Genomic DNA, 15,415 nt, shown 5'->3' with positions numbered 1-15,415 from the left:
GGAGGTATGGTCAGTTGACCACTCTGTGGGCCATTCATTAGCCCTATATATAGTAAATTCAGATGTGTGAAATTTGTTTTACAATAGGTACACACTAGCGTTTGGGTTTCCGTTCTTTGTGTGCGCTAGGTGGCCCGAAAACCATTAACCCTTATCCGCTTAAAAAGGTCACAGACCCCATAGACCAGGGGTCTCAAACTCGCGGCCCGCGGGCCGCATGCGGCCCCCCGAACAATTTTGTGTGGCCCGCACAAGCCTAGGGACGCCGGATCCAAGTTGAATCCGGACGTTTCACCATTTTGCCCACAGGCAGTTCTATATACTGCCGGAAAGCTGACAGTGCGCTGAGTTCAGCACACTGTCGGCTTTCCCGATGTGGGCCCAGTGTGAAGAGCTTACAGTCCGGTACCGTAGCTCTTCTATGGTCAAAAGGGCGTTTCTGACACTCAGTCAGAGACGTCCTTCTTCACAGCACAGCCAATCGCGCTGTGCTGTGAGAGCCGGGAGGAACGCCCCCTCCATCTGCTCGCAGTACTCGTCCATAGACGAGCATTATCAGGGAGGGAGGGGGGAGTTCCTCCCGGCTCTCACAGCACAGCGCGATTGGCTGTGCTGTGAAGAAGGACGTCTCTGACTGAGTGTCAGAAACGCCCTTTTCACCATAGAAGAGCTACGGTACCGGACTGTAAGCTCTTCACACTGGGCCCACATCGGGAAAGCCGACAGTGCGCTGAACTCAGCGCACTGTCAGCTTTCCGGCAGTATATAGAACTGCCTGTGGGCAAAATGGTGGAAGGTCCTCTTTAAACATTGAGGTGGAATGAAGGGGCTCATGACACTGGGGGCAGACGAAGGGAGGGGGGAGAACGGCATGACACTGGGGCAGAAATGGAGGGACATGAATCTGGGGGCAGAGATGGGGGGGACATGAAACTGGGGGCAGAAATGGAGGGACATGAATCTGGGGGCAGAGATGGGGGGACATGAATCTGGGGCAGAGATGGGGGGACATGAATCTGGGGGCAGAGATGGGGGGACATGAATCTGGGGCAGAGATGGGGGGACATGAATCTGGGGGCAGAGATGGGGGGACATGAATCTGGGGGCAGAGATGGAGGGACATGAATCCGGGGCAGAGATGGAGGGACATGAATCCGGGGCAGAGATGGGGGGACATGAATCCGGGGCAGAGATGGAGGGACATGAATCCGGGGCAGAGATGGGGGGACATGAATCTGGGGCAGAGATGGGGGGATATGAATCTGGGGCAGAGATGGGGGGATATGAATCCGGGGCAGAGATGGAGGGACATGAATCCGGGGCAGAGATGGGGGGACATGAATCTGGGGGCAGAGATGGAGGGACATGAATCCGGGGCAGAGATGGGGGGACATGAATCTGGGGGCAGAGATGGAGGGACATGAATCCGGGGCAGAGATGGAGGGACATGAATCCGGGGCAGAGATGGGGGGACATGAATCTGGGGCAGAGATGGGGGGACATGAATCTGGGGGCAGAGATGGGGGGACATGAATCTGGGGCAGAGATGGGGGGATATGAATCTGGGGCAGAGATGGGGGGACATGAATCTGGGGCAGAGATGGGGGGACATGAATCTGGGGACAGAGATGGGGGGACATGAATCTGGGGGCAGATGAAGGGTGTATATGTAACTGGGGGAAAGATGGAGGGGGGACATATAGTTTACGGGTGACTGTAGGAGGATTATACAGTGTGGGGGCACATGAAAAATGAATGGGCGGAGTCAACATAAAAGTGGGTGGAGCTAAATTTGCCACGATGCGGCCCGCCGACTGGCTGGGATCTTGCTCTGCGGCCCACATGCTGAGTTGAGTTTGAGACCCCTGCCATAGACTATAAAGGGGTCCACTGGGTTTCCACCTTAAATCGGTGTCCCCGAATGCTAGCATGAACCACCCTTAAAGGGGTTGTTGTAGCACCTTCAGAGGTTGCAATGTGACTTCATTTACTGACATTAGTAAAGGAGTTGCACGGTGATGCCGCAATATTTGGTTACGTGATGGAAGTAGCTGCCAAATTTGTCGTGTATGTCTAGCCAAATGGCGTGATGAAGTCAGGCGATCACACTCTTGTGTTCCTGGTCTAGTCTATGGTCCTCTATATAGTGACAGATGTGTACATTAGAGGGTCAGTCATTGGGCGCTACAGGCTGATGTCACGGGCGCCTACATAAAAAGTGGGCGTGACCCGCTTGCATCCCGTCCATTTTCACCCTAAAATTAAAGTTAAACTACCAAAGCTGCTTCACTTCCCTGAATGCTATGAGGACCGTCCGACATTGTAGACCGCGACCTAGTCACACACCCTAATACCCTCCGCGCCTCAGACCGACCAGCCGCCTCATCGCCTCCCCGTGACGTCATCGGCCAGCCTCAGCCGCGCCCCTAGCGGTAATGGTGGGCGTGCTCCTCGCGAACATTCCGTGACGTCAGTGAGTATATATTAGGGCGGTGCGGCCGCGGCTCGTTCCCCTTTAGCTTAGTAGCTGTAGAGTCTGCGGACTGAACATCTCTGCGCTCAGGTCACCATGACAACCGTCTTCTCCCTGCGGTCCATCTGCTGCGCTGCCAGAGCCCAGGTCCGGGCATTTCACTGCACTCCTGGCCGGTACGTAGTGCGCCGCTTCTCTGGCTGTGTGTATAGAGGTGACATGTATACGGACTGCTTATATAGTAGAGCCCGTGTGCTGTAAGAGCTATCCATGTGTCCATACTATTACTATATTATTATATACTATTGTATAGTAGGATGACAGCTCAGTGTGTATTCTCCCCTGTCTATAGCCTTAGCCAGCTGTATATAGTGAGTGCCGCCTAGTGTTCAGGGCAGTGCACCATAGCTGTGCTGTGTACGTATATACATGTATATATGTGCTGTATATAGGCTACACGTGTATTGGCGGCAGTGTACACTGAGCGGACAGCGGATGATGCAGGAAGTGCAGGCGGCTGATGAAATCTCCTCCACTACTTGCGTTTGGCAGCTGAGCCCCGCCCCCTCCTTATAGACAGGCTGCTCCATTGTATGTGCCATAGAGATGTATGGGGAGGGGGAGGGGGGGCTCTGTCTTATATGTATAATAGGCTTCACTATTAGAAAATGTCACATATTATTGCACTTTTTCCCCCCTATATAAATTGTTACTGTATAACTTAAATGTATCATTTTCTGATGTGTGGTTTGTGGGAAAACCCTTTGTGGACTCCCTAAGGCTCTCCATGTCTTTAGCTGGGGGTCTGTACCATATATCTATGCATACTGCAGTATATTCCCCGGTATAGGCGTACACTGGGCTATGTCACTATTAGGTTCCCGTTGTAATAAGTATACGATGCAGTACTGTATGGGATAGTATATAGCCTATTGGTATATTGGGGTATCGGTATAGGCGTACACTGGGCTATGTCACTATTAGGTTTCCCTTGTAATAAGTATACGATGCAGTACTCTATGGGATAGTATATAGCCTATGGTGCTGTCTAATGCCCCCAGAAAAGTTTATAATGTATAATATGGGATACAGGAGACTGTGGCTTTGTTTATATGCTTGGCAGTTTTCCTGGTATATGTCACACATCAGTGTAAGAAAAAAAATAAAATTGCATTACCAAAAAGTTGGTAATTCTAAGAAAAAAAACTCATAAACCTGCTTTTTTTTTTTTTTCTGGAATATCCTATAGTCTCAAACTGCAGGCTTTACTGCTCCCCCTCCCTTGGTACAAACAAGTGTTGAAAATGACAAAAAAACCTAGGGACAACACAGTGGCTCAGTGGTTAGCACTGCAGCCTTGGAGTCTTGGGTTCACATCCTACCAAGGACAACATCTGCAAGGAGTTTATGTTCTTCCCATGTTTGTGTGGATTTCTTCCCATACTCCAAAGACATACAGATAGGGGGAAAATATACATTGTTAGCTCTATATGGGAATCTGCTTTAAAAAAGAAAATAACAAAAAACCTCTCCTATAAGGAAAGAAAAATTCAATGTGTTTATACTATGTATGGCTATAACCTTAGGTCTGGTTCGGTATTCTGTTCGGGCTTTAGGGCCCTCGAACGGAATACCGAATGCATCAAAAAGTGGTGAGCCATGAAAGCACACGGACCCCATAGACTATAATGGCGTCCGTGTGTTTTCCCTGCAGTGTCTGCATGAATCTTGCATAGAAAAGTGTTTCTTGAAGAACTTCTCTCCGGATGATTCGGGTGGAAAACACTCAAATCTCATTAGTCTATGGGGTCTGTGTGCTTTCTGAGCTAACTGCTTTTTAATGCGTTCGTTATTCCTTTCATGTAATTCTTGGTGACTTGCTCAAGTTTTAATCATTGGAGTCAGGTCAGCTGAACATTTTCGCCATTTGTCTCAGCACCTGGACCTCTACTTATCAAAACTTCTGACGTGACCCTGTCTCATATGAAAAGTTGTATGAAGACCATTATTGTGTACTGATGCCAATAACTAGTGGACTCTTCTTTTTCCCTTAGAAAGTCACAGGCGAGCGTCCTGATGACATTGTATACTGTAGAAGCCGCCTCAATACATGAACGCACATTACATAACATTATGTAACCAAACCCGTCACGAAGAGTGAAGCCGGCTGCGACTTTGTTGCATTGCCTTCACTAGATCAGTCCGTTTCTGTATACATACACTTATCATGTGTGCTTGCAGCACCCCCCAATGGGCTTCTATGTATATAATTTGTAGATGGTGCCCCCCCTAACCATTTACACACTGCCAGCAATGCAATACAATTGCCTGTGTAAAAGGCTGAGTCATATTGCAGAGGTAATATCTGCAGTACATGAGACGCCTCTATAGGCAACAATATAATGTCATCAGCATCTAGAATGATCTGTATCCAGCTCTATACTACCCGGGTCTGCCATGTCAGCTGCTTGTTTGTGCCCTGTTGTACAGCAGCTGAGGAATAGGGCTGTACGTGCTGTGGGAATTTTGGGATTCCTGTTACCTCAGGTAACATCTGTTGCATAACATCAGCGTAATGGAGCCTGCCAGCCGTGCGTGCGCGTGTGTGTGTGTGTATATATATATATATATATATATATATATATATATATATATATATATATATATATATTAGATATATATTTATTAGATATTTTACGTTGATGGATCTCTATGGGAAGGGATGATTGACATTGCTACCTGCGGTCTGCTGCTGCCTTTCCATGACACTGAGTGATGGAGTAGAATGGGTTAATGATTACACCAGAGACTCTCCCTGTATACACACGATATAGTGATGCAAGGCGCCCGCTGCTATATTGGAACGCAGCCTGGGGAGCTATGCACGGAATTAATATTTCTAGGAAAATCTATACCAGGAAATAGGGGTTGGACTGTGACTGTAGAAACTCGCAGGGGAGGAGACCCTCGTATAGGAGGCCCTCTATAGGGGAAATGCCTGACCGGTCTCCTTGCACTTGGCCATTCCTTGTACTTACACTTGAGATTTTCTCAGTTTGTGACATTCTTGTGTCACTATCTCCTTTCTCAGACATTGCGCTATATTTAACCAGAATTCTCTTCAGTTTGTATTGATAGGGGAAAAACTACCATCAGGTTCAGGCGAAACATTTTTAACCCTAAGGCCAGCACGTGTATATACCATGTATGTATACAATATGACTGCTAAGGTTTTTCTGCTGGTAACTATGTATTGCAGGAATGTTCCACGTGAGCAGATATTTGGATACACCCTCCATGCTACTCCCTCCTGTTAGTACACATGGCTTCTGTTTTAAGCCCGACGTCTGGACACGGTTAATATTTACATTGCGAAGAGTCGGCGGCCGCCAGGGTAATGTTTATGGAAAGTGTTGGCGCTATAGGACAACGCTGTTGGCTTGTAGCCTTGTAGTGTTCAAGGCTTGTGAGTTTTGTGCTTTTCTCAGGTTGTAGTGTGAATGGTGCACAAGCAATGATCAGTTTTTGTGCTCTTCTTGCATACATGTCGGCCATCGGGAGCCGTAACCTTATCGGTTCCTTCTATATTTAGTTTGACTACAGATGCCTAGAAAGGGCTGGTAAGGGACGTGCGGAGGTGACACTTGATAACTGAATCTTAATGGTGTGTCTAAAATGAGTCCTAAATCTGCTGTGGAAACTTACAGCTAAAATAGTTAGATTTAAGAGCCCTCCAAAATCTGCCTGTACTTGGAGTCTTCCTGACGTCTTTGTGACTCTATTAAATTTATATGGCCCTTTACATGGCCGTAATCCTAAAACTGCTGCCACAACTGCAGGCCCGACGTCAGTAACGTGTAGCGTTTTTTCTCCCCCTTGTCTTTCAAAGGCCCCCCGCCCTCTAAATTCATAACATTACGTAACTAGGCCGAACTTCTATAGAAGCAGTGTGGAAACTGACTGTGTTGAAACCTATGACTCCATATTTGTGGTCACCCAGCTTTTCCACTGACTGATATAATATAATATAGAATATAATTTTTAACGTTGTTTTTTTTATTGGCACTTTAATTCTGAATTAAGACTTAGTTTGATAGAGATGAATAACTTGGACATGTAATGTTCACGTAGCTACAGGCGCTTTAATACAACCAGTTGGCAGATTGAGATTTGGGAATTCCACAGACAACCCTACATGTTGCTACAGGTATAGTGAACAACATTAGAAGTTGGTTTTCTGGGTTCTATGGATTGTAATTTCCTGTAAATGAAGCCTTGGTATGCGTTCTGCAGTTGGACATACACGTTAGGACGACTGTTCCTCTTTCTCTGTACACTCTGCTTGGGTTAGCGTGCATGTATTCTGAATTGGGCGGATAATTTGCAGCCAGGGTCCTGTTGGCTATTTACCTTCCCTGATCATGAAATGATCAGGCAAGTCCTTCCCAATCCTCTAAATCTTCTATCAGGGGAGTTGGACAACCCCCTCCCTATACATTAAGGCTAGGGCTTCACAGTGACCAAAGATCACCGGGTTGCCCTGTGACTCCTTCACTAATGTTAGATTGAGTCACATTGTGATCCCTAGAGTGCCATGACTGCAAGTTCATTTGATCCTTTTGTGACTAGAAGTCATGGTCACAGCACCCTAGGGGGTTGCAGTTCAATGCCATTCTTGGTGAAGGGTTCGCACAGCAACCTCGCAGCCAAAATCTCAATGTAAAGGTTGGCGTGTTCGGCCGACATTCTCTAATGCTTATGCCCATTTACCTTTGCATTTTATTCACAAGCTACTTAGGTTGCCCACCCCATATAAGTAGGCTTGTGCACTCTTTTCTATTCCTATTGGCTACTAGGAAACTTGTTAAAAGTAATCTAGGTATGTTGTGGCTGAACTTGACCTGTCATTGCTGAGACACATTCTCTAGTTTAGCAGCAAGAATACACTGGACAGATCCTCTGGCTGTTTGTATCCACCTCTTATCTCTGTTTGTCATAAAGCTTAAGTGGAGACCAGTGTGATAAGAGGATTAAGATGTCTAGGATTGTGAGCTGTGCTTGGAACTACAGTAGCATTCCTAAGTTGACATGATATTCGTCTACTTGTAAGTTTTTGTAGGTCTTCCTGAAGTGTGCTGGCGTTAGTTTCCATAGAGGTGGTCACCCAGCTCTGTATTTTTTTTAGTATGTATCACATTTTGACATGATGATCTGCTTTTCTTTTTAAGAAATGAGGCTGTTGTCATATCGGGAAGGAAGCTAGCTAGGCAGATCCGCCAAGAAGCCCGGCAAGAAGTGGAGCAGTGGGTGGCTGCTGGCAACAAAAGGCCACATCTCAGCGTAGTCTTGGTCGGAGATAATCCTGCCAGTCATTCATACGTGCTGAACAAGACCAGAGCTGCCGCAGATGTTGGTATGTATGAGCACTCACTACAGTAGTATTTTATCACTGATACTATGTTTCAGAGCATGATGGCTGTTGGAGGAACATTTGTTCAGCCAACAACTTTTTCCCGTCATCCCCATACACATGCATGCTTGGCTGTGCAGTGTATATGTGCTGAACAGGGACAGGAAAGCAAATCATTGCCATTCACCTAGTAGTGCCATAACTCCCTGAGCACAAAAGGATTGTGTAGCTGAAATCCAGTTTCCCAAACCTTCTCCTTCTCAATATCTGCGTTTGATAAATCTTTTACAAGTGCCACTGCCCTTAAACAAAACTTATGTCCTCCTGAACATGCGGTTTAATACACCACTAGAAAGCGGACTGTGCTCTGAATTCAGAACCAATCTCTTCTCACTGTTGGAAGGGCGTTCCTGACAGTCTAGCTGGCTGTGAGGAATACCCCCCTGACTGTACTTGTCCATAGCCCTGTACTGTCAGGAGGGGTGTTCCTCACAACCAGCTGCAATGGTTGACCGTGCAAGACACTTCTTTATATTGGGCTTTTTTTATACAGTATCTGGACAAAGTATAAACCACCACCCCATTCACTATGGTGAAAATGTAAATTGTTACAGGTTAGTCGCTGACTAATGCACATCATCTTACTCTGGGTCTCCAGCCCTGGGGTAAGTTCATTGCTAAAAAGCTTAATGATGCAACAAGTCATATGACCAGCCATGTTGTAAAGGGAAATGGACTTCTTGCTAAATTAGTTACTGGAATAGTTTTGACATTGGTGACCTGTACATATCTCTTTACTTAAGATTATGTGATAACCTTTATAAATTTCTGGCTTGTAATTGTTGTTCCCCTCAGGAATCAGCAGTGAAACCATTCTGAAGTCCTCATCCATCTCACAAGACGAACTTCTGGACTTGATTGGCAAGCTGAACAATGACCACAATGTGGATGGCCTCCTGGTGCAGCTTCCTCTACCAGGTAAGTCCTCATAGTGGGACCGGACCCTCTACAGTCATCGTATTGGTCGTGGACGTCTCTGGTTCCCAGGATGCTGCTGATCCTTAGCTCTGATTCTTATCTGAGATGACAATTATGTGTGGCTAACAAGAATCAAGCATTGGCCTCATAGGAATCTTATCGCTTGTCTTGAGATCATTTTCTCACAATTATAGTTCACAAAATTGTCTTGAATCTGTGGGAAACAGATTTGATAACTTGGTCTGTCCTTAAAGCACAAGTGTGAGGTTTGCCTTTTCAGTCCATTGCTATGGAAATCAGAATAGTCGGGGGCTCCATTCTGTTAAAGAAAATGTTTGGTAGTCCAGCACTGCATAGTGACAGCGACAGCTGCCGTGCACAGGGGTACATGATCTACTATTGGGTATCCTAGGCCAATCTAAACGGTTAGTGAGTTATGCCAAAGTTATTAAAAGGTGCGTGCCTATATTTGATGTGTTTTAAATTTGCTTAGCAGGCATATGCCTAAAGGTTCCTAGTCTTGCCCCATTCCTAGTAAGCCACACCCACTCTTCAAGTTTGGGTGAGCGAGGTTCAGAAAGTGTATACATTTTTTTTTTTTTTTTTTTGTGTGCGCGCGCAAATTCTGACTTATTGGCCACATTATTAGTTTACCCCAGCTTTTGGCTTAATGTCTCTTCCTGGGCAATACATAAAATTGGAAAATCTTGCTAAAAAAATTATATATAGCCAATAGTCCTAGTATGATTCCTGTAGAAGCAGTGCAATGGCAGAGCCTTAAGACAATCCATACTCTGCTGACTTTTGTATTAGTTATGTAACATGCAGAGACTCTGCCTGAGGGCTTTCCTACCCCTGCCAAAATATATGTGTACACTGTCTGCCATGTGCACTGCTGTTGGGGATTGTAAATGACACTGCAGTTTACGTTGCTTCTGGAAACTGGCTTGTCACGTTGAATTGGCTTTTAGAGGACGCAGCTTGGCGTATATATAATATATCTGTTTGTTTATATACATGGAAACATTGTATAATCTATTAAATGCAAATGGTTTAGTGGCTGTGCTTGGTATTGCAGCACAGACTCACTTACAAGAACAGAATTTAACAAGCATATGATAAGTTCCTCAGCTGATCGGCAGGTTTTGAGGTCTTGCTAATCTGGTCCTGACTTATCATAAGTATAGGTCATAAATCATTGAATCCAGCAATAGGTCATTACTGTATCCTTGATCGTGCTTAATATTTCTCCTTGATGCATCTGCACTGGTATATTGAAATATGCTAACATAACTTTTCTTCTTGTAGAACATATAGATGAGCGTGAAATCTGCAATGCTGTTATCCCAGAAAAGGACGTGGATGGTTTTCATGTGGTGAATGTTGGCAAAATGTGCCTTGACCAGAGCTCCATGTTGCCTGCCACTCCCTGGGGTGTATGGGAGATCATCAAGAGAACAGGTAAGTTCCTTCACAAGCATGTTGGCTTGCCGTGTGTGCTCATGGATCATGTCCGTGAACATTTTATTTTTGTGTCTGTACAGGAATCCCCACTCTGGGCAAAAATGTTGTGGTAGCTGGAAGATCGAAGAATGTAGGAATGCCCATTGCTATGCTGCTACACACCGATGGCAGGCACGAGCGTCCTGGAGGTCAGTGTTATTTCTTTTTACCCATTTCTTGGCAACCATGTTGCATTTAAGGGCAGTGTGTTAGGAATGTTGATCCATAAAAACTGGTAATATACATATGAACTACCGTATTTTTCGGACTATAAGACGCACTGGACTATAAGACGGAGAGAAAAATAGGAGAAAAATAGGGAAAAAAAATTTCAGGCAAAAAATGGTAAAATATTTAATATATGGGAGTTGTAGTTTTGGAACAGCTGCAAGGCCACATTGACAGGTGACCCTGCAGCTGTACGGGGATGTATAGGGCTTTTTTTTTGTGGGGCCAGGTGTACTTTTTAGATATACCATTTTGGGAAATGTTTATTGCTTAGATCACCTTTTATTTAATTCAGAGGCAAAACAGAGAGAAAAACCCGGCAGTTTAGCACTTTTGATTTTGACGTTCACTGTACATAAAACTATTAGTAGACCGGGCATTTTCAGAAACAGGGATACCTAATGTGTATGTTTCACAGTAATGTTATACTTTTATATGTATTCTAGGGAAAGGAGGTGAACTTTTATTTATTTTATTTTTTATTATATTTTTTTTAAGTTTTTTTTTTTTTTTAACTATTTTAATATCCCCCGCCTAGGGGGCTTGACCCTGCAATCATTTGATTGCAAGTCCCATAGACGGCAATACAAGTGTATTGCCGTCTATGGGAGATTCTATACATTACTATCGCGGAGTGTCATAGACCAGCCGCGATAGTAATATATATCTATGACAGGCCTGGGAGCCTTCATTAGGCTCCCGGCTGTCATCGGAACAGGTCGGCTCCTGCGGCCTTGCCGTGCAGGAGCCGGCCTGCATCACTAAAGGGGTGGGGTGGGGGGCTAACTGACTGCCGGGACCTGTGGAGGAGGAGTGGATTTGCAGCATGGCCGCGCTACTGCCACCGCTGGTTTTCTTCAGCGGCAGTAGCGTGGCCCCGGCAGCTAAGACAGTCCCCGGCATCTGCTGTAATAGACCGGCGGATGCCGGGGAGTGTCTTAGCTGCCGGGGCCTGCAGATTGCCGCGCTACTGCCGCTGAAGAAAACTAGCGGTGGCAGTAGCGCGGCCATGCTGCAAACCCACATTCAGACTATAAGACGCACCCTCATTTTCCTCCGAAATTTGGGGGGAAAAAAGTGCGTCTTATAGTCCGAAAAATACGGTAGTAATCCCAATTTTTTTTCTGGGTTCTCTGCACTGAATGCTCGCTCTAGCACGATCATTCAGAGGGGAAAGGCTTAGTAGAGCTCAGTGCAGAGATCTCAGGGCACTTGCGTCCTGTGCACTTGAAGTGCCAGGGCCATTGAAGCATGGGGTGATGGGCATGCAGGGTACATGACTGTTTACACTGCTCTCTATACTTGTAGCAATGTTTGCAATTTTAAGAGAGCAAAACTGCAGTCAAGGCTTCCTTTAAGAGTGTCAACAGTTTTTTGCAGATTTATTCCAACTGAGTTTCTCCCATTTCATTGGGAGATTTTTTTCCACTAGCTAACTTTGTTCAGGTAGAGGAAAAAAACATCATGCCCATCAGGAGGATTCCTCCTGATACTCCTGTAAAAATGATTGGGAGGCAGAAAAACCTTGAAGAGTTTTTGGATGTGGTTTTTGCAAATCACAAAACCTCTGTAAGAAGCACTGCATTAAAATAAACCGGTCTGCTTCAAAAACCTGAACCAGACTTTTTTTTTTTTCTGCTTGGCAAACAGTGTGAACATATCCTTATAGCATCTGTTAATGTGAGTTTGAAAAGGAGCAGAATCTGTTTTACTGACTGTATTGGTATGTACTTTGCAGGTGATGCCACTGTTACAATCTCCCACCGGTACACCCCCAAGGAACAGCTGAAGATGCACACAAAAATTGCCGATATTGTAGTTGCTGCTGCAGGTGAGTGCATGCTGAGTCTCCATTGCAATGTGGTCTACACTATGAAGTGTTGGGAAATCATTGACCATGATCATTACTGCAGTAAATGACATCCTTCCTCCTGTGTCTCTCCAGGGATTCCCAATCTTATTACTGCTGACATGATTAAAGAAGGTGCTGCTGTTATCGACGTAGGGATCAACAGAGTCCAGGACCCAGTTACTGGAAAAGCCAAACTTGTGGGAGATGTGGATTTTGAAGGTAAAATCAGAATGATGACTGTATTTTCTAGAATTCTGGTTAGCAGGTGCATTATTACCCTAGGACCTGCTGCCAGGCAATACATGTAAACAATCTGCCTTCTGTATATACTGCTAGAAAGACTTTCCTGTAGGTCACACACTGTGGTATTAATGCCGGGGCCCCACTTGGAGTAAACACTGCGGCAGAAATACCGTGGCAAAAACTGCAGTGTTTTACAGTTCTTGCAAAGTAGATGGGATTGTAGCAAATCCCATCCATACATTGCAGAAACATACGTGCAGTGGACATGCTGCAATTTCCAAAACTGTTGCTGTTTGGGAAATCACAGGATGTCAATCATACCTATGGAAACTAGAAGTGTAATGGAAGTAGAAAGTCTGTGGTAATCTATATGGACTTTCTATGAAAAACAGTGTGTTGCAGCCAGTTTTTTTTTTTTTTTTCCTGCAGTGCTTTTTTGCAGCTGCCTGCTACTGGGGCCTTAGCCTGAAAGGATTATCCACTTTCTAATTTTGATGGCCTATCCTTGGGAAACACCATCAGTATTGGATCTGTGGGGGGCTGACGCCCAAGGACCCTTCATGTGCACATGCTGGGGGATATGCTGTTCACTAGCAGTATAAAGTATAATGGGGGCAATAGCTACTGCAGCGTAGCCCCATATTTAATCACTATAATGAAAGGTGTTATGACCCCTGGGTCCCCACTGATTCTTAGGACTCTACTACAATACATATTCAGTCATTATATGAGGTTGTGCCAGAAATAATTGAAGCAATTCATCAAGATTTTCCATAATCTGTGCTGTTTGAATAAGACCAGTTCAATAAACTTGATCTGTGCCAAACTTGAATAGTTATACATTATTGATTTGAAGCATTGAAAAGTTGTGCAGTTTTGTTTTTTTTTTCTGAACTATTGTAAACTTTATAGAGAGCTTGGGTTGACTGTATACATTCTCTTCTTGTTCTTAGAAGTGAGAAAGAAGGCAAGTTACATCACCCCTGTCCCTGGAGGAGTCGGCCCCATGACTGTTGCCATGCTGATGAAGAACACAATCATTGCTGCAAAGAAAATGCTGAAACCCACAGAACAACAGATACAAGCCGTTCGAGCCGTCGCCATGTAACACACATGCTGTCCAAGAACTGTTTTTACATTCCAAACCCATACCCATGAACAGGCCGATGATGAAATGCAATATTTGTATTTATTATAGAGAAGGTGAACTTATTTATTGATAGCAGAGTTCTTGCTCATACAGAGCAAAGCGAACAGGGGCTCCCAGGGGCCCATTCCTCTGCAATAAATGCATACTTCTCACGTGTGCTGTTACAGGTGGCTGTTACTAGTTACTGTTACAAGTGCATGCTAAAGCCAAAGGTATAGACTCTGTTTTGCATCTAGGATGCTACAAGGCAGGGTTAGATATTGGGGTCCCTCCAGTGCTGGAAGGTCTCATCGAAACACAGCTCTCCACTACTGACTGACCAGTCTTATTCGTCCATGGAGGGTATTTTTGGTAGTGATGATGGAAATTTCACCTTTAAGTCGCTCATCACTATACATTTTTAAATTTTTATTTTTTTTTTAGTTGCCAGTTTGACTGGTATTTTCCTTTTTATTAAAGCAGTGGATGGTTGAGCGCCCATTTTGGGTACACTTTGCTGTGAGCTCAAACACCATCTGTATTAGTTAGACCTCCGCTTGAGAGTACATTGGTTTCAATTGACCAGATTATTTGAGCGAAGTGGCTGGTACATTGGTGCAGCTGAGGCTTGAATCTGTGGTCTGCCTCCCCCCAGATATCCAGCCATACACTATTGTGTGGGCTCTTAGGGTTTATTTTAAAAACTCGTCCGCTCATACATCTTTTTACAAGTTTTTATGGATTGAGTGTTATTGTGAATGGAGAATGAGCCAATCAGCAGCTGATATGTGAACGCCGTGGCGATTGAATTTGGGAATTTAATAAAAAATTTTAAGGAATTGTAATTTGTGTTGCCTGCTATTTAATTTTACTACCAAGTGAGTGAAATGTAGGTGCTAATGTGACATGAATTAAAATTCTTTCATTCCCATTTTTGTGTCTCTAATTTTTGTGAAATCTGTCCTATACAAACCTTTGAATCATGTGAACACCAGGGACACACGGGGTGATCTTATCACTTGGGGTTAGACCAAATATAAGGTTTTTCATCCCACCCACTTGACTAGAGCAACAACTGCACATATGCACTGCTGCTCTATTCAAAGTGTATATGTATATGGTAGTGAAGTGCTGTACAGGGCAGCAAAACATCCATGAGTCTCTTCATTCAGATGGGGGTAGGGAACCCTTGTTTGTTTGGGTGTTCCATTAGTGAGACTCTCAATATTAAGACATGCCAGCTATCAAGTACTCGCATTTACAAACCATCTTAAAGGAGTTGCCTGGGGACTAGAATTTACCTTGCTGTATCTGGCAGTTTCTTCATCCTGGACCCAGGGGTATGAGCCTCGTTCCTAACCCCAGGTCACATGTTCTGAGCCTCCCTGGATTGCTCTGCCTCCTCCTAATATTACAGGTAACTTACTGGTGCTATGGGGGCTCATTATAGTAAAGCCAGCACAGGTAAATTATACGTAAGATCAGGAGAGATGGTTCTGGGGGTTAGGAACTGGTTCTGATAAATGTGAACTAGGGCATTAACCCCTCCGGCGCTGCTGTCAAAGGCGCCGGAGGCGCCATTTTCCCGGTGGCGCATGG

General features: G+C 44.9%; 1 protein-coding gene across 1 annotated transcript; it reads left to right on the top strand.

Annotated features, from left to right (window-relative positions):
* Window positions 1–2,499: 2,499 nt before the first annotated feature.
* Window positions 2,500–14,747, top strand: MTHFD2 (methylenetetrahydrofolate dehydrogenase (NADP+ dependent) 2, methenyltetrahydrofolate cyclohydrolase). Its single transcript, XM_075273051.1, has 8 exons — window positions 2,500–2,649; window positions 7,702–7,886; window positions 8,739–8,861; window positions 10,170–10,322; window positions 10,406–10,513; window positions 12,331–12,423; window positions 12,538–12,663; window positions 13,641–14,747. Exons 1-8 carry the CDS (start codon window positions 2,570–2,572, stop codon window positions 13,793–13,795), a joined length of 1,023 nt encoding a protein of 340 aa, XP_075129152.1. The 5' UTR covers window positions 2,500–2,569; the 3' UTR covers window positions 13,796–14,747.
* Window positions 14,748–15,415: the final 668 nt, after the last annotated feature.

This window comes from Leptodactylus fuscus, chromosome 5 (assembly GCF_031893055.1).
Source record: "Leptodactylus fuscus isolate aLepFus1 chromosome 5, aLepFus1.hap2, whole genome shotgun sequence".
Classification (NCBI taxonomy): domain Eukaryota; kingdom Metazoa; phylum Chordata; class Amphibia; order Anura; family Leptodactylidae; genus Leptodactylus; species Leptodactylus fuscus.
This window is presented reverse-complemented; position numbering and strand designations above follow the sequence as displayed.